The sequence below is a fragment of the Oryzias melastigma genome, linkage group LG11 (assembly GCF_002922805.2).
Source record: "Oryzias melastigma strain HK-1 linkage group LG11, ASM292280v2, whole genome shotgun sequence".
Classification (NCBI taxonomy): Eukaryota; Metazoa; Chordata; class Actinopteri; order Beloniformes; family Adrianichthyidae; genus Oryzias; species Oryzias melastigma.
In genome coordinates this window covers 9343967-9363463 of record NC_050522.1, presented here as the reverse complement: position 1 = coordinate 9363463, position 19497 = coordinate 9343967, and the positions used below count along the sequence as shown (strand labels likewise).

The window sequence follows — 19497 nt, the reverse complement described above, 5'->3', positions numbered from 1 at the left end:
GCATAAAATATAAAAATGTAAAAAAAATATTACAACTATTTTTGATTAATGAAAAAACAATAAATAGTAAAGTAGAGCTTAATATGGGTGACATTATGGTAAATAGAGCTTGCTTCCTTCTATTAATTTTTAAGAAATGATTACATTTTTATTTAACAAAATTCACATTTAATGGATTCAATGTGCCAAATATGTTCATTTATGATTAAGAGTCATTATAGTGGCATCATTATTATGTAAATATGGATGAATATTAATGGATATGTATTTTCCTTCACTTTTTTCATTTTTATTTTCCAATCAAACCATGAATAACACCCTAAGTTTAGTACATCTATCCATCTATCGTTTGTCTTTATTGATTTTTTTTTTTTGATTCCTTGAAACAAACCAATTAGAATTCCAAGAACAAGAGCTGTGGATGAAAAACATTTGCCAAACAATACAATAAAGCATTCCTCAAACCATTTTAAACCACAATTTAAATAAAGTCTAATTCTGTGAATTATGTTTTTGTTGACAAATTTGAAATGATATTGTGTTGTTAAGACAAATGAAGAACTTTTCAATCAAAATGTAAAACTTTTAATGGCTTTTAGTTACATTATTTTTGCTATGCTAATGGTATGCTAATGTTAGCTTCAGGTTGTGAGAAGCTTTAAGTTAATGGGAGAGTGTAAACAAAGGCATGCTGGGATATCAACATAAGGTTACTTCTGCACCTACAGTCATTTGGCTAAAAATGGCATAATCATAATTAAAATGCCACTGGAAATGATTTGAGAATAGATAAAAAAAATAGAGTGGGACTTTAATTTGAAAATAAATTAATAAAAAATAAAAAAGTTCATGTTTTTATGGGTGAAAATAAGACCTAGATTTTTTGTTTTGTTTTCCAATATCTAACAATGACTGTCTCTTCACTAATAATAATTAATGAAAATCAAATTACATTATAAGTAAGAATAAAAACATGAACAAAAATCAAATGATTCCTTGAATGAAAACAAGACTAGCTGCTCACAGTGTGAAGGGATAAATAAAGATCAAAAACAAGACTAAATGTTAAAGGTTACTGGGGGGGGAATTAATAGACATGCATGACTAAACAAATTAACAGGCTGCATCTAGCAAAGCAGGACTTTAATGATCACTGCACCTGAAAGGATGAGGAGTTCAATAATCTCAGCATCTCCCAGGTAGGCTGCAGCATGCAGCGGCGTCCGCTTCTCACTGTCCTGAAAGAACAAAACCAACTTAAAGGATTTGCTAGTCTGCCTTTTTCACACAATAAAGTGGTGGTCATTTTTTTTTTTTGATCACAAAATCTATAGACCCTAAACAGATTCACACCACAAGAAACACAAGCTGGAAACCACAAACAGAAAAATGATTTTCATTTTTCAGCGTGTCAACACACTGCAGCATTATCCCTGCACCTCCCTCTTTCAGTGCAGCAGGGAGCAATCAGCAAAGTGAAGCTATAAACAAATGCCATGTGACTAGTGAGAGACCTGGACCAGCACTGCTGACTCCAGGGAGATGTGGTGTGATGACCCCAGCAATATAGACCTACGGATAGCCAAAAGTCCAAGGATGAAGACAAAAAAACCCAGCAGAGCCACATATAAATGTGTGCAGAGAAACCAAAAACACAATAAAGGGAACAGGGGAAAAAGAGAGGGGGATCAGTTAAAGGTCACCTACTGAGATATTTGAGAGGAGTTGAAATGCTCATGTGACAATAGAGGCTGTGTGACCTCTATAAAGCCACCCAGTCATGCAAGTCAAACAACATGAGCCTAATTGATTGCTGTTGTTTATGTGCCACGTTAGAAAGAAAAAAAAGGCTGCTGGGATGCTCTCTGAACTTATTAAACTCCATTAAATATCTCAAAAATTCTTTGCAACTTTTAGCCAAAAGGTGACTCACCTGGATGTTCACATCTTCTTTTTTGAATATGAGGGAGCGCACTTCATCTGGGTCCACACTGAAGATTGCCTTTAACAGTGATGGCTTTAAAAAAAAGAAACAAAAAGATGAAACATTAACTCTTTCTTCCATTATTATAGCTTTGAGACCAGCAAGTGCTTTTATGAGCAACAATTACAGTAAAATCAGACATAGAGATGCATGTAACTATTGCATAAAAGCCTGTAAAGCATAATCATAAACCCATAAAAACAGCTTCAAAACACTTTAAAGAAAGCATAAACAGCCATAGAAAAAATTAACTAGAATGTAAATTTGCTGTTTGAAACTTTTATATTGCTCAGCAACACCGATCTCATCTGAAAATGCACAAACATCAGACAGACACACATTTCCAATTTGACTCTATGCAAAACTCTCGTACATAAACAGCTGGCAAAAGCATGACGGCGAGATGTTGCCTAGCAATAAAAAAAGTTTTAAATAATGTTGACCTGCAGACACAATAACCCTTTACCCAAGAGAAACCAAAGATATAAGGAACTCCAACTTTAAAGACCCATGCTTATAGAGCTGGTGTTTTAAACATGTTCTTGCAGCATTCTTTATGATATATATATATAAAGAAAATTAAGCTTAAAATTTGATTTAGAAGTTTCTTTATTAAAATTGTTGAGAATCAGGAGCAGATGAAAAAATAACATATTTGTGACATAGAAACTACCTCAAGATCCCTATTCCGGTTCAATCTAATGATTCTACTTGAAAAGGAAATAGATAAATGTAATTCTTTATTTTCCTAGTTTGAGCTGGCTCAAAACTGGACGGTTGGATAGTACCCATATTGCTCACCATTTTTGTTGCACCTGTAATGCTAGGTTAGAGGTGTGAGGCGCTGTAAGCGAGCAGGAGAGAGTGTAAACCGAAGTGTGGGCAATAGTCTCACCCACAACTCATAAGTGAAATTCTAATGAACTACTGGCACTCTGCAGAAACTGTTCTAGTAAACGACATAGGTTTTGGCTAAAAAAAAACATGTAATCATAATTAAAAGACCACCAGCAACACTTTTACAATAGTTAAAAAGATGATCGGAGTGGGACTAATGAGGTTCAAAAGAAAGCCAATTAAAGCTAAAACCTTAACTTCTTTTTTACAGGATTACTTTTTTTAAATAAATATTTCATGTCCCCTATCAAAATAAATGAGTGCTATGGCAGTAAAAAACATTACGAAACCAAACAATAACAAGGAAGCTAAAGGTCAAACAGTTTTCCATTTTTACAGTTTGTACTTTGAAGAGCTAATTTTAAAATTCAGTGTCCAAAGATCCGCCTTTGCCAATAAGCTATTTAAAATAATTCTTTTTTAAATGGTTGGAATATAACTGCTATATTTAGCCCTATCTGCCATGTGTTGGCAGTGCTTTTATTTATACATCTGAGGTAAAAGCATGGATTCCCCTTCACATCAGGTATGAGAAGTGCACTCTCATGCTGACAGTATCGGGATAGCATTATTTATTTTTTTGCACCAACATAAAACCGCATGTTTGCTGAAGCAAACTTGAACATTCATATCTGAGCAGAGGAGCCTGTCTGCCTCACCTTGTCATCCTGAGCAGCAGCCTTTTGAAAGGCATGGTGGGATGAAGGAACAGGGGAGGATTTGGGCTGTGGAGGTGGGGATGAAGAACAGAGCTCATCCTCCTCCACCTCCTCCAGCACCACAATACACACGCGGCTAGCCCGTTCCGACCGCATCAGGAACAAACATTCACACAGCGCGCACGCCCTCTCACACACATAGAGACATAGTGTTCCCTCTTACGCATAAACGCAATCCCATAAAACAAAGGTTAAAAAAAGATCCCATAAAAAGTGTACAAAAAAAAAAAAAAAGTGCTGCACATCTTCATATAATGTCCACTTTGAGATTCAGCGCTGTCCTCTATCTGTCAGTGCCGCTTTGAAGCATGTCTGGTTTCCTCTTCTGTCCTCACTAATCCACTCTCACACTCTCAGCCGTGGAGACAGCAGGGAATTCCTCTGCGTAATGGTGGCAGTAGAACGCATGCAGCAGAATGACTAGCAGAACACAGGAAGCTTCATATCCTCACTGCTGTACTGCAGCCAGCAACACAAACAGAACCTGTGATTAGCGCAGACAGGCCAGCGGCAGCCAGTGTACGAGGGGGTATGCATCACTCAATACAGGCAGACTGCTGAAGCCAGCTCTTTCAGGAGAGGGAGGCGAGGGGGAGGGGAGTCGGGGAGAAAACGAAAGTGGGGGAGAATGAGAGGCACGATTGTGGGCAGGTACTTTGGGAAAACTAAAGATGAATGGAGCAAAGAATAAACAGAGTGCAAGTCATTTAGGGCGCAGAGGCAGGAAAAATTTGGCAAAAACTGAATAATTTGAGACAATTACTGATGTAAATATGTGTTGTTTTTGCTTAAGTAAGGGCCAACATCGAATGAGATGATTATCAAAAATTAATGGACTTCGCGGAAGCAACTGTCCTCTGGTTTTTTCCGCAAAATTAGATATTTCCATGGTCACTTACAGAAGAAACAAGTGTTAAATCAGTTATTAGTACACTGAACTTGTTATTTTTACCAAATAAACTATTTTCACAAGAAGCAGACCGTTTGATACGGGGTGTGATGTATTGTTAAGGTGACCTGCGACTTGGCCCATATCCAAATTCTTCTCTCTATCCCTAAATTTAGCCCTCCAAACGGAAAATTATAGAGAAATACTGTCTTCAAATTCAAACGTCACTCCCACACGATGATGTCATCAATAGTTGCCGGTCAGCTACGTTAGCAAGGAGCTGCTAGCGCTCGGAAATACATAACATAACAACAAAAAGTCATTACCTACATATAAATGTAAACTTCTGAGCTTTAGAGCACACTCACATAAAGAAATATTTTTCTCCCCTCCATGGCGCAGCGCGAGGTGGTTCACCCTCGTCGCTGAGGGCTCAGCATTCCTCCGCCGCGAGGATTAGCTCTTAAAAGAACTATTTTGGGCAACCCTACCACTTCAAATGCCCCAACAATTGGAGGGGTAAGGAGAAGGCTAGGGGAAGAATTTGGATTCAGCCTTGCTCTGGTGTATGAATACTAACCAGCAGATGAAAGTGGTACATGTGCTAAAAAGGGCACATAACTATAATAGGGCTGGGCGATATTGTGCAAAATTAAAATATCATATTTTTTCATAGCTTTTTTCTTATTAGAATCATTTTTCCCCCTCCCTTTTCTTTCTTAAAGATCCACTCTGATGAAAATGCTATTTTTGGTGTTTTTAACACGTTATTGATGCATTTTTCTAATTTCTAATTTGCAAATTTCTTTTTTTTATTTTGGCTAAAGTTAAAATAATCATATTTAAAAAAAATAAAACTTTTACAATAAATTAAAAATTATTGGAGTGGGACTACAAATGGAAGAATATGTCAAACAACAACTTTTTAAAAAACATCTCTTTTGGGAGTTTACCCGAACACAAAGTGTAACTAGATACGAGCTAGTTCCATTTTATTGTATGCGCAAGAATCGGCGGGCTGATCTTACTCTGAAAAACATAAGCCCAATTTGTTCAAATATAAATCTTTTTATACATGAAACTAAAATGCATGGATGAAACAGATTTATTCTCCAGCTCTATTGCTAAATTGTAATTGAACTAAAACATAATTTCAGAGGTTAAAGTTCACTTCTTAGTGCTAATTTTTGTCCAGATGATGAAGCAAAAGTTTGGTTTAAAAAAAATGCAACAGTAAATTCCTATTACTGCAAGATATTTCCACCATTAACTTTGATCATTAAATGCGTATCAATTTATTTTCTTAATCAATTTTACAATTATTTAAAAACATGCATTCACTCTGTATCAAGCAATAAGGTGAGCAAGGCCGAAAGACAGACAACAAAGTCATCAATATTGCAACAACAATATGACTTGCGATACAAGACCATGTAGCAAAACAACTAATACATCAGATCCATTTGATTGCATCAGTTTATTTAAATAAATTCAACAGATCTTAAGTTATACTCCAAATGACTCACGTCTACATAAGAGGCGAGTCTCTAACATAAAAGAGGTTCTCCGATTGGTCAAATGCAAAAAGGGCTCTATTCGATTTGTTAAATACGTCAAGTTGCCATATGATTGTTTTCGCATGTGTAAACATTTATGGTAACCATGAATAGCAATTTAAGACGTTTTTTTTTCTATATGTGTTTTGCACAGGCTCATATTGCGATGACAATAAATATCCCATGTATTGTGCAGGCCTAAAAGGCATTGTACAAAACCATGTTGTATTATTGTTAAATATAGTAAAAGAAAAGCATAAAAGTAAATGTGAACTTTGAAGTAACTCCACCATTAACCGTAACTGATGCCATATAGGTGCGTGCACATAACTTGTTTTCCAGCATTTTTAATGGTGCATCAATGGCATGGCTTCAAAAGTCCCCATCTCATTATAAAACTGGAACAAACTGGCTCTGCCAGAGAATGTGAGGGTAGCTAACAAGACCGGTCTGTGTGTGCACGGTGGCGTATATGTGTGTGTGTTTCCATCTCCTACATCTTCAACACAGATCCTAAAATAAGTAACTTTGCCAGGCCACACAACCCAATTAGCTCAGAGGGAGGTACACTGGGAAAAAAAGGACAAGTAGAAAAGAAAAGATGATTGGAGGCCAACTTCAGTAGCTTTAGTAGCTTTACTGTTTGGAGATTGATGATAAAACACGGAATAAAGTCTTCAGGCAAGTTAAGATTAGCATAAAGGGAATAAACTTAGAACGGAGTTATACACAAATGCTGAGATGTTTCACTCATTGACAATGGTTTCCTTTCAAGAGAACACCCAAAAGTTCTATTCAAAGCAGATTTTTCTCCTCTTTTTTTCCCCCAATCATAAATAAGTAACACTTTTGTGCTTGTGTAGGTTTAAATCAGAGGCAAATCTGAGGCTGACACAAAAAAGCTGAAGTATCTAAATTATATAATTACAAGCACAGTGGCTATAACAGCAAAAATAAAATAAACTTTTTTATTTTTCTTACCTTTAATTTTTGCTTAGGTTAAATCCCTATTTATGTGAAAACTGTTTTTCATAAGGAGAAAACAAAAATAAAATATTTACAATTTATTTAAATGTTGGTTAATTGGACACCGAATGGAATGGTGAAGTGCTTGCGAACTAGTCGATTCGATTTGTCAATTGACTGGTAGTCAAATTACAAACTGATTTCTCGCTGCATGTCTTTTTAATCTGATTTATTTAGATCTTTTACATTTGAGAATATGAAAATAAACAGGAATAATTGTAGATAAAATTTAAGATTAGGAACAGATGAATGAAACCACAATAGTTTTTCCTTCATTGAGTTTAAATGAAGGACTAGAAAGCAATATAGCAGATGCATAACCTCAATGAGACAGCTTTGAGGCTGTATGCATGGCTAATCTTCATTGGATGCTGACATTTTTCCAGGAATCCCATGGGTCACAGGATTCCAGTGGGATTCCCATGGGATGGGAGTCATCTCTGCCATTAATCATGGTACCGGGACAGGACAAGGTGAAATTCTTACAGGAGAGGGGATCAACCATTAAGATCAGTGACAAAAGAAGTAAAGGCTGAGCCAGTTGGTAGTTTTCTGACAATACACCAACAGTGTAACTCATTTGAAAAAATAACTACATTACCCAGAAGCCATTGGTGTTCCTAGTCACTAAAGTGCAGCTGTCACATATTGGTGGGAGCGATAAAAAGAATCACAACCCACAGCGAGTCTGATGACAGAAAAAAATGACATCCAGCAAAGAGGAAGAATGAAAGACTCTTCTGTTAAGTTCAGAGAGCTGGTAGGGAAGTCATGAGTTGAATATTAATAAAGACAAAATATGATGGTGTGGGATTTTGAGCGGGAGTGGGAGTGAGATTACCAGGAGCGGGACAGGACAGAATTATTTTTTAAACTTTGGACTGGGACAGGACATGAGTGAAAATCCACCCTCATGTCATCCTCTAATCTCAGGCTGAACCATATGATCAGTTCTATGATCTACACAAATAGAAAGAATGGACAGAAACACATTAAAAAGTGCTTTTGAATAATCAGATAGAATAAAGACCATGTTATCGCATCAAAACTGATTATTGCAGTCATCTGACAAGTGCCCTGTTATCAGATTTTTGAGATCCTGTAAACAGGCTCATTGTCACAGTAACAATTTAAATTCATCCATCTGCATTCTACTGCTTATCAGCAAACGAACATAAAAGATAAAGAACAAACCAACAAGATGGATGAGAACCTTAATTGAAATACAGTTAGAACAGAGATCCTATGATTTGTATGTCTCAAGGGTATAGTCTAAAATGTATCTGGTGAGGTATTGATGATTCTCCAAGGTCTGCCAAGAAATCCAACTCCTCTCATACATCTGGACTCTCCCCTGAAGTCTAAGAACTGAGGAAAACCGAAACCTTTCGACAGTCATCTGTTGTTCTGTCTTAGCAACTGACACTTAATAGATAAAGGTTTTTTTTTCTAGAAATGAGCTTAACTTGACCTTAAGTTTATTTTATTATCATATACCGTGTATTCCCTACCTGGTGCTCTAATTTTCTGGTTTTGTAAATATATTCTCAGAGTTAAAGAAAGTAATTTCCCTATTAAGAGACTAATTAAGGTTTCATATGAAATGTAAAAGTTTTGCTTAAACTACTTTATCATAACATTAAATTGGCTGATTTGCTGGGTGTCAAACATGAAAAAAATCTTAAGCAGAATTTTAAAAATATGACATAAGTGTGCACAAATATGTCACTAACACAACTGCATGTTTCAAATGCAGAAATATAAGTGATTCAATTAATTAATGGCTAATTTAATTAAATTGAGTAAGAACTTTTAACAACTACTTGATTTTCAATTTATTTCAATTTAATTTCAGGAGGTATAGAGATCATTTATGAAAATCCCATACATGGTAGCTTTAAACAAACAAAGCAAAACTATTCCAGTATCCTATCAGACTTTTTGGAGAAGCTTATTTTTCCACTACAGGAATGAAAATTTGGCCATTCAGTTCTGTAATGCCATTTTACTGGTCAAAACCCTGGAGTTTAAATGACAGTTTACTTCCAGGGATGGGTTTGACTTTGTACTCAATCTAACTAGATCTTTTATTATCCATCTTTAAGGATCGTCTCAGCAAATCCTCCACTTCCATCTAATCCTGTTTTCAGCATCCTCGTTTTTCCACATCAACCACCCCTATGTTCTCCCTCTCTACATCCATGAACCTCCTCCTTGGTCTTCCAAGACCTCTTTCCCGAGTTTCAACCTTACTGTTCTTTTACAAACTCTATCACTGTTCCTCCTCTAAAAGTTAGTGCTGCCACAAATGATTATTTTAATAGTCGGCTAATCACTGATTAGTTTTTCCAATTAGTTGACTAATCAGGTCATGCGCAAACTGGATGTAAAGCACACATCGTAACCATCATTAGCTTGAAACTAACTCAAAACTAGATATATAGCATTACCTGTGATAATGCTAGTGTGAATGCTGTAAGCTGAAGATGCTGAAAATCATGGCTGAAAAGACTGAAGTTGATAGCTGAAAACACTGAAGCTTAAAACCCTGCTAAAATATTAGTCAACTGCCAAATTAGCCTTAAAAACTGAAAAATGCCTAAGTTAGCCAGAACAGCTAGCATGCAGCTGAAACATTAACTAAACTCCAAAATAGCCGAAAAAGCATTAATAAATGCCAAAATAGTCCAAATAGCTAGCATAATGCCATTACAACTTTCAACTTTACTACCCTCTGACTCCAGTAGTTCACTTTCGGCTTATCCCTTTCGGGGTCGCCACAGCGTAACAGCACCCACTGTTTCGCATCAGTGATTTGGCAGAGTTTTTACGCCGGATGCCGGATGTACTTGAGGGGTACAGGGACCCAGTTAGGCAGCAGCGTCAAGGGTCTTGCCTAAGGACCCAATCTGGGTGGGGATCAGTGGACAACCCTGGGAAACGAACCCAGGGCTCCTGGGTGCCAGCCCTTCACCTAGCCCACTGAGCCACCCGGCCGCTTACTACCCTCTGACTCCATGTAATATAAAGTAACTACTAATTGACTATCAAATTAGTTGTCGATTATTATAATAGTCGATTAGTTGACTAATAGTGGCAGCTCTACTAAAAGTGTCCAAACCATCCCAACCTGCTTCCCTATTCATCTGCAAAATATCTGACATGAATTGTCTCTCTGATGGATTCATTTCAGACTCAATCCATCCTGATCACTCCAAAAGAGAACTTAAACGTCTTTGCTACCTCCAGGTCTGCCTCCCGTCTTTTCTCAGAGTCTCTAAAACAACAACATGGCTGCTCCCTGTACTTCTATCTGCCGTTTTCTGTCCCCCTATTTTCAAGGACATTTTCCTCTGAACACATTCCACCACCAAGTATCCTTCTTTGCTTTCTTCGTTCCAGATGTTACACCAAGTACTTTCCTCCTACCCTCCCAGAACCCTTTATTTGGAGGTGTCTAGTCCTCTTGGGAGACTTCCTGATCTCCAAAAATCTGTTGCAACTCCTTCCTAAAAGAAACCCAGTACTCTTCCTTTTCAACTTCCACCACTTGGTCCTCTGCTCTGCCCTTGTCTTCTTCCTCACCACCAAAGTCCTCCTATACATCACCATCCTATGCCATCTGGCTACACTCTCCCAAGTCATCACGCTGCAGGTGATAATCATCTGCAAGATGTAATCAGAGTGACTGCTCCTCCCTCAATCTTCCCCATCTTCCTCTGGCAAAGTCCACCATTATTTGTCCTACTGCATTCCTATCCTGAAGACCAAATGTAACCATCACTTTCTCCTCACTGTTCCCCTGAATCTCCTCATTCATCTCCCACCAGAGTTGCTCTCTCGTTTAGCTCACATTCTACCTGAAGGTCATGACCACTGACAACATTCAACATCACACTTTAGGCTTCCAGCTTCATCACCCTATCTGATCATCTTCTACCTCAAGGTCATTTTCCTTTATCCATCCACTCCATCAAAAAGTTGCTTCCAATCTATCCGTCTTTTTTCTCTCCATCATTCCGACCAACTTTCTAGTTTTCCATGTCAAAGTCCCTATATTCCATGTTTCTACTCCAAGTCCTACGCTCTTGCTTATCCTTTTCGATTTTCCTACACACACATGTTCCTCCTCTCCTTCTTTGGCCAACAGTTCTCACATTTCCACTGGCACCCTGTGAGTCAACAGCCCCACAGCCAGTCTATGTTAAGCCAGACCAGGACCGATCAGGTATGAGAGTTCTGTTCATGATTGACATAATTGATTTGACTTTGGTTTTATGTCTGACGCCCTTCCTCTGCAGAAATTGAGACTGGCATAAATAAAAGTATTAGATTGTGCCCTCCTGTGGTCGCATTTGACTCTAACTAGACCAAATTGGATAATGAATTGAATTGCAACTTAATCAATCTAGATTATACCTCTTTAAGAAATTTTCAGTTATACCCAGTCCTGTTCAATGCAGTGATTTTTATTTATATATGTACTTTAGTTCAAGGAGAAAAGAACCATTACAGATATCAAAGTTATTAAAAAGAGCAGTATTATCACAAAATGAATGTAATTTACTACTTGAGAAATATAATGTGACCAAGTTAATGTGTAACTATGTCCTCAACTCTGACTCAGCTCAGTCGCAGTAGTGGAGTAATTTGAGAACAGAGACACATATGCCAGCGTGTGTTCACTGGCATGCAAGTCTGTTGGAACACACTTTCATGATCACACGACACTCTCCTTCAAGACACTAACAGATTTCACAGTCTTTAAATGCAGAGTTTTTAATAACAGGGAAAAAAAACCCAGCAAAATTATATTCACTTTTTAAGCACTGTCTTTTTAGGAAGAGTTTCTAATCTGTTAAGCAAACGATCCAATTTTTGTTGTGGGGTTCTCAGATGACTTTGGTCAAACAGTGACGTTGCTGATGAATTTTCTAATGACTCTACATTTGTAAATAACTGAAAAAAAGCGTTCACAGCTGCCATGTAGGCTCTAACCAGTTGTTCAAATAATTCCTGTTTGGGTAATGTAGTTCAATTTGATCAACCCAGATCTAGAAATCACAAATATCAAAAGAAAATATGTCAAACTGAGTTTCCTCATGAAAGTACTGTTTGTTTCAAAGCGACATTACGCCCTCTACAGACCAAACAAATGCAAAGCTTTGACAAAAGTGACACCCATTCCTGTCTCCACATAACCTCATCAGCGTGCAGCTATTTTTGTCCATTTTCTCTATGAGCTAGAACAGAGAACAATACAGAACAGAGAATGGTACTAGTGACAGACGTTACAGTCATCTCAAGCCTCCTCACTTCCCAGAAGACTGCGAAATTCAGGAAAGTCTACAGAAAAAAAAACAGCATGAGTTAGATTTTTTTTTACAGTTCTACAGTTATACAAATCCCACAGGGTTAAAATATTTTAAATCAACTAAAACTACTAAACTATGGTGATGCAACGACTCACTTTTCCCAGGATTTGGCTCAAACCTTGATTTTTGGGTCACAGTTATGTTTCTTTTTGATGCACGGTTTGTGTATTACAAACATTGACTGTTTTTTCTTATACAGTCAATGATTACAAACAACAACAAAACCTAAAAATTCAGGAAAATACTGTTTTGTTATTTTTTCTAATAACAGAGTAACAATAAAGAAAAACCCTTTAAATTTGGCTTATACTAAGCCTGGATTAATGTGATAAAACAATATTAAATAAATCAAATTAACCACAACTCACGTTTGACACTTTCATCTTAGACAGTGAGGATGCAATGCTTCACTTTCTCCACAATTTCTTTAGTTCTCATTTAAACTGAGATTTGTGACATCCCTATAAATTACCATTTATAAACAGTTGCCTACACGGAGCAAAAAAAAGCGACAGACTGTTTTCTGCATGAAGTCAACACAAAATGAGACAGACTAATTTTTCTATTTACTTGATTGTCAAGTCAAATCAAAGCAAATAATATATATTCAAATCATTTTATTGTTTTTTTTTTTACATTGACCAGGAACCATAAGCCCGTTTTTAAATATTTCTGCAATAATAGACTGTATTGTGTAACTGTCCTCCAGCTGTCTTTGATTTTAAACCACGGAATGCCAAGCACATACTTTTGGTAAAGACTTAAGGTACAACCATTTTATTCAAATTATCAAGTTAAGAAAAAAAACATTGTAAAATGTGTTTTTATATAAATATAGATGGTGTAAAGAAAACTGGGCTACCCGTAGCGCACTCTCACTTCACAACGAGAAGGTACTTGTTCAAATCTCAGCTGGGTTCTGTGTGGATTTTGCATGTTCTCCTCGTGCATGTGTGGGTTTTCTCAGAGAACTCCGGTTTCCTCCCAAAGTCCAAAACATGTTTTATAGATCAATTGGTGACCCAAAAATCGTCCTTCTGTGTGAGTGCTGCAACAGACTCATGAACTGTCCAGGGAGTACCCCGCCTTCGACCAATAATAGCCAGGTCCGGCTCTGGCGAAACCAAAAAGGACTCAGAGGCTTAAGGCAATCGATTGAAGGATGGTAAAATTCAATCCTTCGTTTTCAGATAACCTAGATCCCTTTTCAGTTTTAATTTAATGCATTTTCAAAGACAGCTATTTCGTTTTACTGATTTGCTTTTGCACTCTTACTTGTTAGCGGGGAAGTGTTTAATCAACTTGATTGATTGATCGATTAATATTCCTACAACCCAAATTGATAGATCTGTCTGAGGCAAGTTTGTAATCAAACTACAGCTTCATAAAATTCTTTCAAAATGAAGTAAATCGATAACTAATCTTGGAAAAGACCATTTGGTTTGAGGCACGGTCAGGTTATTTGACTATAGTGTAAAAACGATCAAGTGCATCACAGCGAACAACACGTGATGCAGCAAAAAAAATGATCAAACCATCATGCGTGGAAAACACTGATATATATTACAGGTCTAATAATGTTAAGTTTGTAGTATTTTGATGTGAAATAACAACAGTGGGCTGAACTTTATGAAGGTAAAATGTGAATGGAATTGATTTAACTCTTGTTTACTTGTTTTTGTACACATTTATTTTACACTTGATTATCTTGAAGAAATACAAAGAATCTGGAAATTTTGGCTAAAGATGTCCCGGATCGATTTTAGAACAGAGAATTTGATCATTCAAAATAAATTAATATTGACTACGAATTGTATCCTTAACCACAAATTATAGTATGAATCAAGTTGATAAAAATGAATCACTACACCCCTATTAAGATTTCTATTTAAAGAGTAGTACATTTAAAAATATGCACATTGAATAAATAAACAGAAGGGAATAAAGGGAAATTTTAAAAAAGCCGCAAGTCCAAAACACAACATTAACACCATTTCAGAACGAGCATTGAGATTGTTGCAACTAAAACAATAAATCAACACAATTCCCAATGAATGCGTGACACTGAAACAGCTGCTGGTCCCACCGATTGTGTCTCACTTGCGACCTCAGATGTCCTAACATCGAGACCACCTGCTGTTTCAGTGACAGCCTTCATCTGCAGCAACAGGTGACTGGCAACGGAGCTGCCAACGAGGAGGGGAGAAAATCAGCTTGGTGCTGAATGAAGACAGCTGACAAAGCGAACCAACCCAGTGCCACATGTTCTTCATTTAAAAGATTTAAGTGAACGCGAGCAGATTAAAGAGGTTAGGATGTCAATAATGCGCAGTTAAATAAGGGATTTGTAGAGGAAAAACGTGAGTGTGCGCCTCTAAGCTTGGATGGAAGCGTATTTATACCACCATAAACAACAAAAAGTCTTAACAGACAGTAATACTAAAGAACAGCTACAAAATGTTTAAACATTTTTGGACTTTAAAAAGTATTTTGCTAAAAAAAATCATATAAATAAGAAATAATGCGTCGTTTGACTACTTCCATTAAAACTATTGTTTACTTGTTACGGTTAGCAAGTTGGCTAACATTAGATATAATGGGAAAACAAGCGATGCAGCGTTAGCTTAGCATTAAGAGTTTACATTTAGAATTATTAGTCAAATTAAGTCAAATTTTAAACCGTGTTTACTATCAATGTAAAGTGACATGAAAACACTGTAAATGTAAAACTAGCAAAAACACGAACAAACAGTTTTTTGGATCCATACGCCGTTAGCTTTCGCCGTGTTAGCTTACCTGCTCTTGGATCTTCAGCACAGCCATATTCCCAGAAAAAAAAGCCCACACAGGGACGGCAACCCGCCCGGGAGTTGCTGTAAACGTACTAACGGGAGGGAAATAAGAGGCAGGAGGCTCTGACGCGGAGCGGCTTCCCCTTCTTCCTGTCAGGAATGCCGTAAACGAGCCACATTATCGGGGACTAACCGGGAATGCTGCGGTCATAATGGGATCAGTGAAGCGACGGCAGTCACGGCGCTGACCGGAGGAGCCGTGCAGTCAGACCTCATCTGTTAAATAATCCTTCTATCCCTGTTCCGCTGATATTTTATTTTATATTTTTAATTTTAGTCAAAATCCTTTGATAAATAACTTTACATTTGATGATATTCCATCCAAAACAGATTAGAAAAAGAGTTCGTGGTTAAAAAAAAAAAAAACTACAATCCATGGTAGTGTTTCATGTTTCATAAATGTTGGAGCACAGAAGTTATTTTGACAGAAAAAAATGCATTCAATTATTATTATTTATTTATTTATTTTTACAGAAAAGATAACAGACAGAGGTATTACTCATGTGGGCCGCGGGCCAGGTTTGGCCCTCCATTGATAGAAAAAAATAAGGATGTCATGGAAAAAAGTAAGTTTCTAGCACATTCTTTTGTCGAGTTAAGGTTCTTTCCGCTCTCTTTGGTGTCCAGATGACTCCAACCACAAATTGATGTGTGATTCCTTTCATGACAAAGGTGGACAAAGGTGGGCAGGATTTTATGTCTGCCATGGACATTACTGAAACTCAAAAATCAATGATAAAAAAAAGTTCAGCGCACTGTCTTGTAGGGTCCAGATGACCCCACTTTTAATGTAGAGCAGAAGGGTTACTGAAATGGCCGCAATACCCAATTCTGCCACTAGGGGGAACAAAGGAAACACTAAACCGGCAAAAAAAAGAGATGAGGAAATAAACATGAAAAACAATTAATAACAATAAGTGATTAGGCCACTAGGTTAGTTGAGACCTTTTTTTCCAACTGAGGGGGGGCTCGGGGTTACAGATAATAGGTTGACCGATGGGTTAATTTGCTATCATGATACTGGTCCGGCCCACTTAAGATCAGACGGGTTGAATGTAGCCCCTGAACTAATATGAGTTTATCACCTCTGATCAAAGTTTAAAAAAAAAATAGTAACTGGTGCACACTGGTATTTTTCTTTTTTTTTTTAATTTTGAAAGATGTCCCTTTAGGGACCCCGTACATTACAATTTTTATTTTCACGGATTAAATGCATTTTTTTTGTTTCTAAAAAGCCTAGTTTGTGTTCCAACTATTTTTTAAACTACTTTTTTAATCTTTCTTTGTACATTACGGATATCCGTCTTCTGTTTTGACGATTTATATCATCACCATTGGCTTATATCTTCAAATCTTTACTAATTTCCTGTTATAAGATTGAATTGCGTATTAATAGCATCTCGCTGAGAACTGAATGATAACATCTTGATAAAGGGTTTAATTTAAGTGTAAATATGACTCAATGAGGTGACATTATTGCCTTTTTTTTTTTTAGGAATGGCTAAAAAAAGGAAAGACTTGAATCATCTAAGAAATTTCACTTAAAGACCCAAAACTGTATTTCTAACATGTTTCTGATGATGGAGGACATATGTAAAAAAAAAAATTAAGCTAATTTTTTTGAGTATCTCTTGATTCAAATTGTAGTGAATCAGGAGCAGACGAAAACAATTGTGATGTACAAAATACACTGGGTGCGCCATTAGCTCCTGGCTCCGCCCCATTCTGATGGATCCACTTGCAGACAAATAGATACAACATTTTCTTTGTTTTCCTCGTCCAAGTTGACATCTAACTCAATACTGTATGGCTGGTTGGAGTTGTGTGTGTAAACAGATGGATGATGGGAAGTAGAGGTGGCCAGTCAGATCAAATTTCTGATGAACTAGTGCCGCTCTGCAGAAACTATGTCCTAGAAAACTCGACTCAGCTTTATTTATACAGCACTTTCACAAAGCAGGCAGCTGAACACAAAAAACATAAAAGACATCAACACTAAGACAAGATGAATTGATAAATAAAAGACAATAAGATAAGTAAAATAGTAGAGTTTTTTTTTAGTTATTTATTTGATTAAATATATTTGAAATATCAAATCTCATATCAAGAGATTAGGTTTTTTTTAGTGTTTTATGATCTCATTAGATTTTTTTTTCATAAAATAATACACCTATGTAATAGAAGGTAATGATTATGTAGAAGTTGTACTTTTAAAGGCTTTTCAATTTTGTTTTTATCCAAACATTTAAAGCAAAAAAAAGGGGTGGGGGGTCTCCAATGTAGAGAAAAGATTTTTAAAAAAAGATTTTTTGCAGAAAAGTAACAGAATCCAAATGTTTGAGTCCAATGATTTTATTTGTGATTACATACTGGTTTGATCTCAATGCTTTTATCCATTTGTAGATGATTTATTTCTGTCATTTTTGCTTGTCTTTCATGACATGAAGATGATTTCTAAAGCAGACGTGGTTGAGGGTAAAGCTGTTTCTACTGTGTTTTATTGTATTCCTATGGTCCTCAGATGGTCCACAAACTTCTGCAGGTGGCCGATGTGGGATCACAGGTGTATCCATACTGACAGCAGTGGCGACCATCTGCACAACACTTGCCCTGAAACCACAGTGATGCAAAATGAAGTCCACCAGTTTCATTATATGCAAAACTTGTATATAAGAAGTTGTGAAAGGAGCTGTCTTTACCAGAGGGTAGGGGCAGCAGTTCCACTGGCCTTTAGGCCCCTTGCAGCAAGAAGATCCCTGATCACAGAAGAACTTGTCATCACAGCGGATGACTCCATGATCAGGAGGGGCGTCACTAGCTTCTGTCAAAGCTGTCAGGGGTTTCTGCAAAATAGAAGAGATTTTATGTAGTGCTTTTATGTTTTAATCCTTTTTATTTATAGCAACTTACTGACTAAACTGTTTTCTTTAAATTATATCCTTATGTCTCCTCTATTAACATTAATGATAATGATCATTTTCCAAGAGGCATAAGATCACCCACTTCCTGCTTATTTATTAAGAGGATTAAGAGGCATTATTTAAATGCAGTAAAAATTTTACGTAAGTTCAATTAATTAATATTATTTCAAAATTAACTAAAACCTCCCAAAATAATTTGTATTGGCCTGAATTACCTTGATTTATTCTCGGTGATGGAAATATCAATTGTTGCATAAGAAGCCAAGCAATCAATTTTGATCAGTTTTTCCTTTCTGGTAGGTAAAAACTTTTTAGTTGAGTTTTACCGCCTGGTGTTTTGTTAACTGGTTGTCCTAACTTCTTTGGCAGGAGGTTGTTACCTGGTAATTGATGAGAAGAGGATGGCTGAACCTAAAGCTGTCGTATAAAACAGTTTGTTTACTGTCACTGCATGGATACATTATTCTTGCTAAGAACTCAGACCAAGGAGCTTTAAAGTACTTTTTAAAGCTTCATTAAATGTTAAGTAGTGAACAATAACATAAAAAGGTAAAACAAAAACTATATTGATTAAAAACATTTGGTTTGTTGTCAGTGAGATGAATGAAATACGAGTTTGACAGATTTTTAAGGTTTAAGCTACATTCAGTTCAATCCACCACTTTCAATGGAAAGTCTATGTAGACGGGCGTATCTGCTGGTTTTTTGCATTTAAAATTCTTATATGTTGATACCCAAGTTTCTATCACAGTTTTTGGGCTCTACCTAATCATAAATATGATGTTTTTAGCCAAAACCTTTTTCTAGGACGCACTTCCTGCAGAGCGACAAAAGCTCATTAGAAATTCACCCCTCAGTTGTAGGCAGAGTAACCCCACCCCCACTTCCCCTCCCCGTTGCTGAGAGCTTTCTTTTTACTTACATGGTAAGGAAAATGAAGACGTACATCCCACGTGTCAAAGACAAGGCCCTTCAGATCATTTTATTTTATTGTTACTAATGGCCCGATGTTTTCTTGCACTTATTTCTAACTTGTATAATTTTAACTAAATATATAGTTTATGGACAATAAAATATTAAACCTTATTTAAGGTTTAAGTTGATTTATTCTGGAATAACATTCCTGACTTGTTATTATTGATAATTATGTTAAAAACTTAAAGTTTTATACATTTTAAAATTGGAATTCTGCGAGCTGTTTAGACTATTTTGGCATTTACTGGGATTTTTTAAGCTGTTTTGGAGTCTAGCTAATATTTCAGCTACATGCTAGCTGTT

General features: G+C 36.6%; 2 protein-coding genes across 6 annotated transcripts in view; both read right to left on the bottom strand.

Moving 5' to 3' along the window:
- Positions 1 to 16790, bottom strand: part of LOC112136478 (serine/threonine-protein phosphatase 6 regulatory ankyrin repeat subunit A) — a 32733-nt gene extending 15943 nt beyond the window's left edge. The window contains exons 1-3 of one of the 4 annotated variants that reach the window (XM_024258206.2): positions 15243 to 16790; positions 1934 to 2017; positions 1160 to 1238 (exon numbers count right to left, since the gene is read on the bottom strand). In XM_024258206.2, coding sequence (XP_024113974.1) covers positions 1160 to 1238; positions 1934 to 2017; positions 15243 to 15269 — 190 coding nt within the window. In that variant the 5' untranslated portion in view covers positions 15270 to 16790. Of the gene's footprint in view, positions 1 to 1159; positions 1239 to 1933; positions 2018 to 3540; positions 4144 to 15242 lie in introns of those variants that run through there. The other 3 variants (XM_024258217.2, XM_024258200.2, XM_024258195.2) reach the window with 3 other exon arrangements.
- An 844-nt stretch (positions 16791 to 17634) lies between these two features.
- The window catches only part of grn2 (granulin 2), a 4775-nt gene continuing 2912 nt past the window's right edge, over positions 17635 to 19497 (bottom strand). For both annotated transcript variants that reach the window (XM_024257734.2, XM_024257742.2), the window contains exons 5-6: positions 17998 to 18141; positions 17635 to 17908 (exon numbers count right to left, since the gene is read on the bottom strand). In XM_024257734.2, coding sequence (XP_024113502.1) covers positions 17816 to 17908; positions 17998 to 18141 — 237 coding nt within the window. In that variant the 3' untranslated portion in view covers positions 17635 to 17815. The remainder of the gene's footprint in view (positions 17909 to 17997; positions 18142 to 19497) is intronic.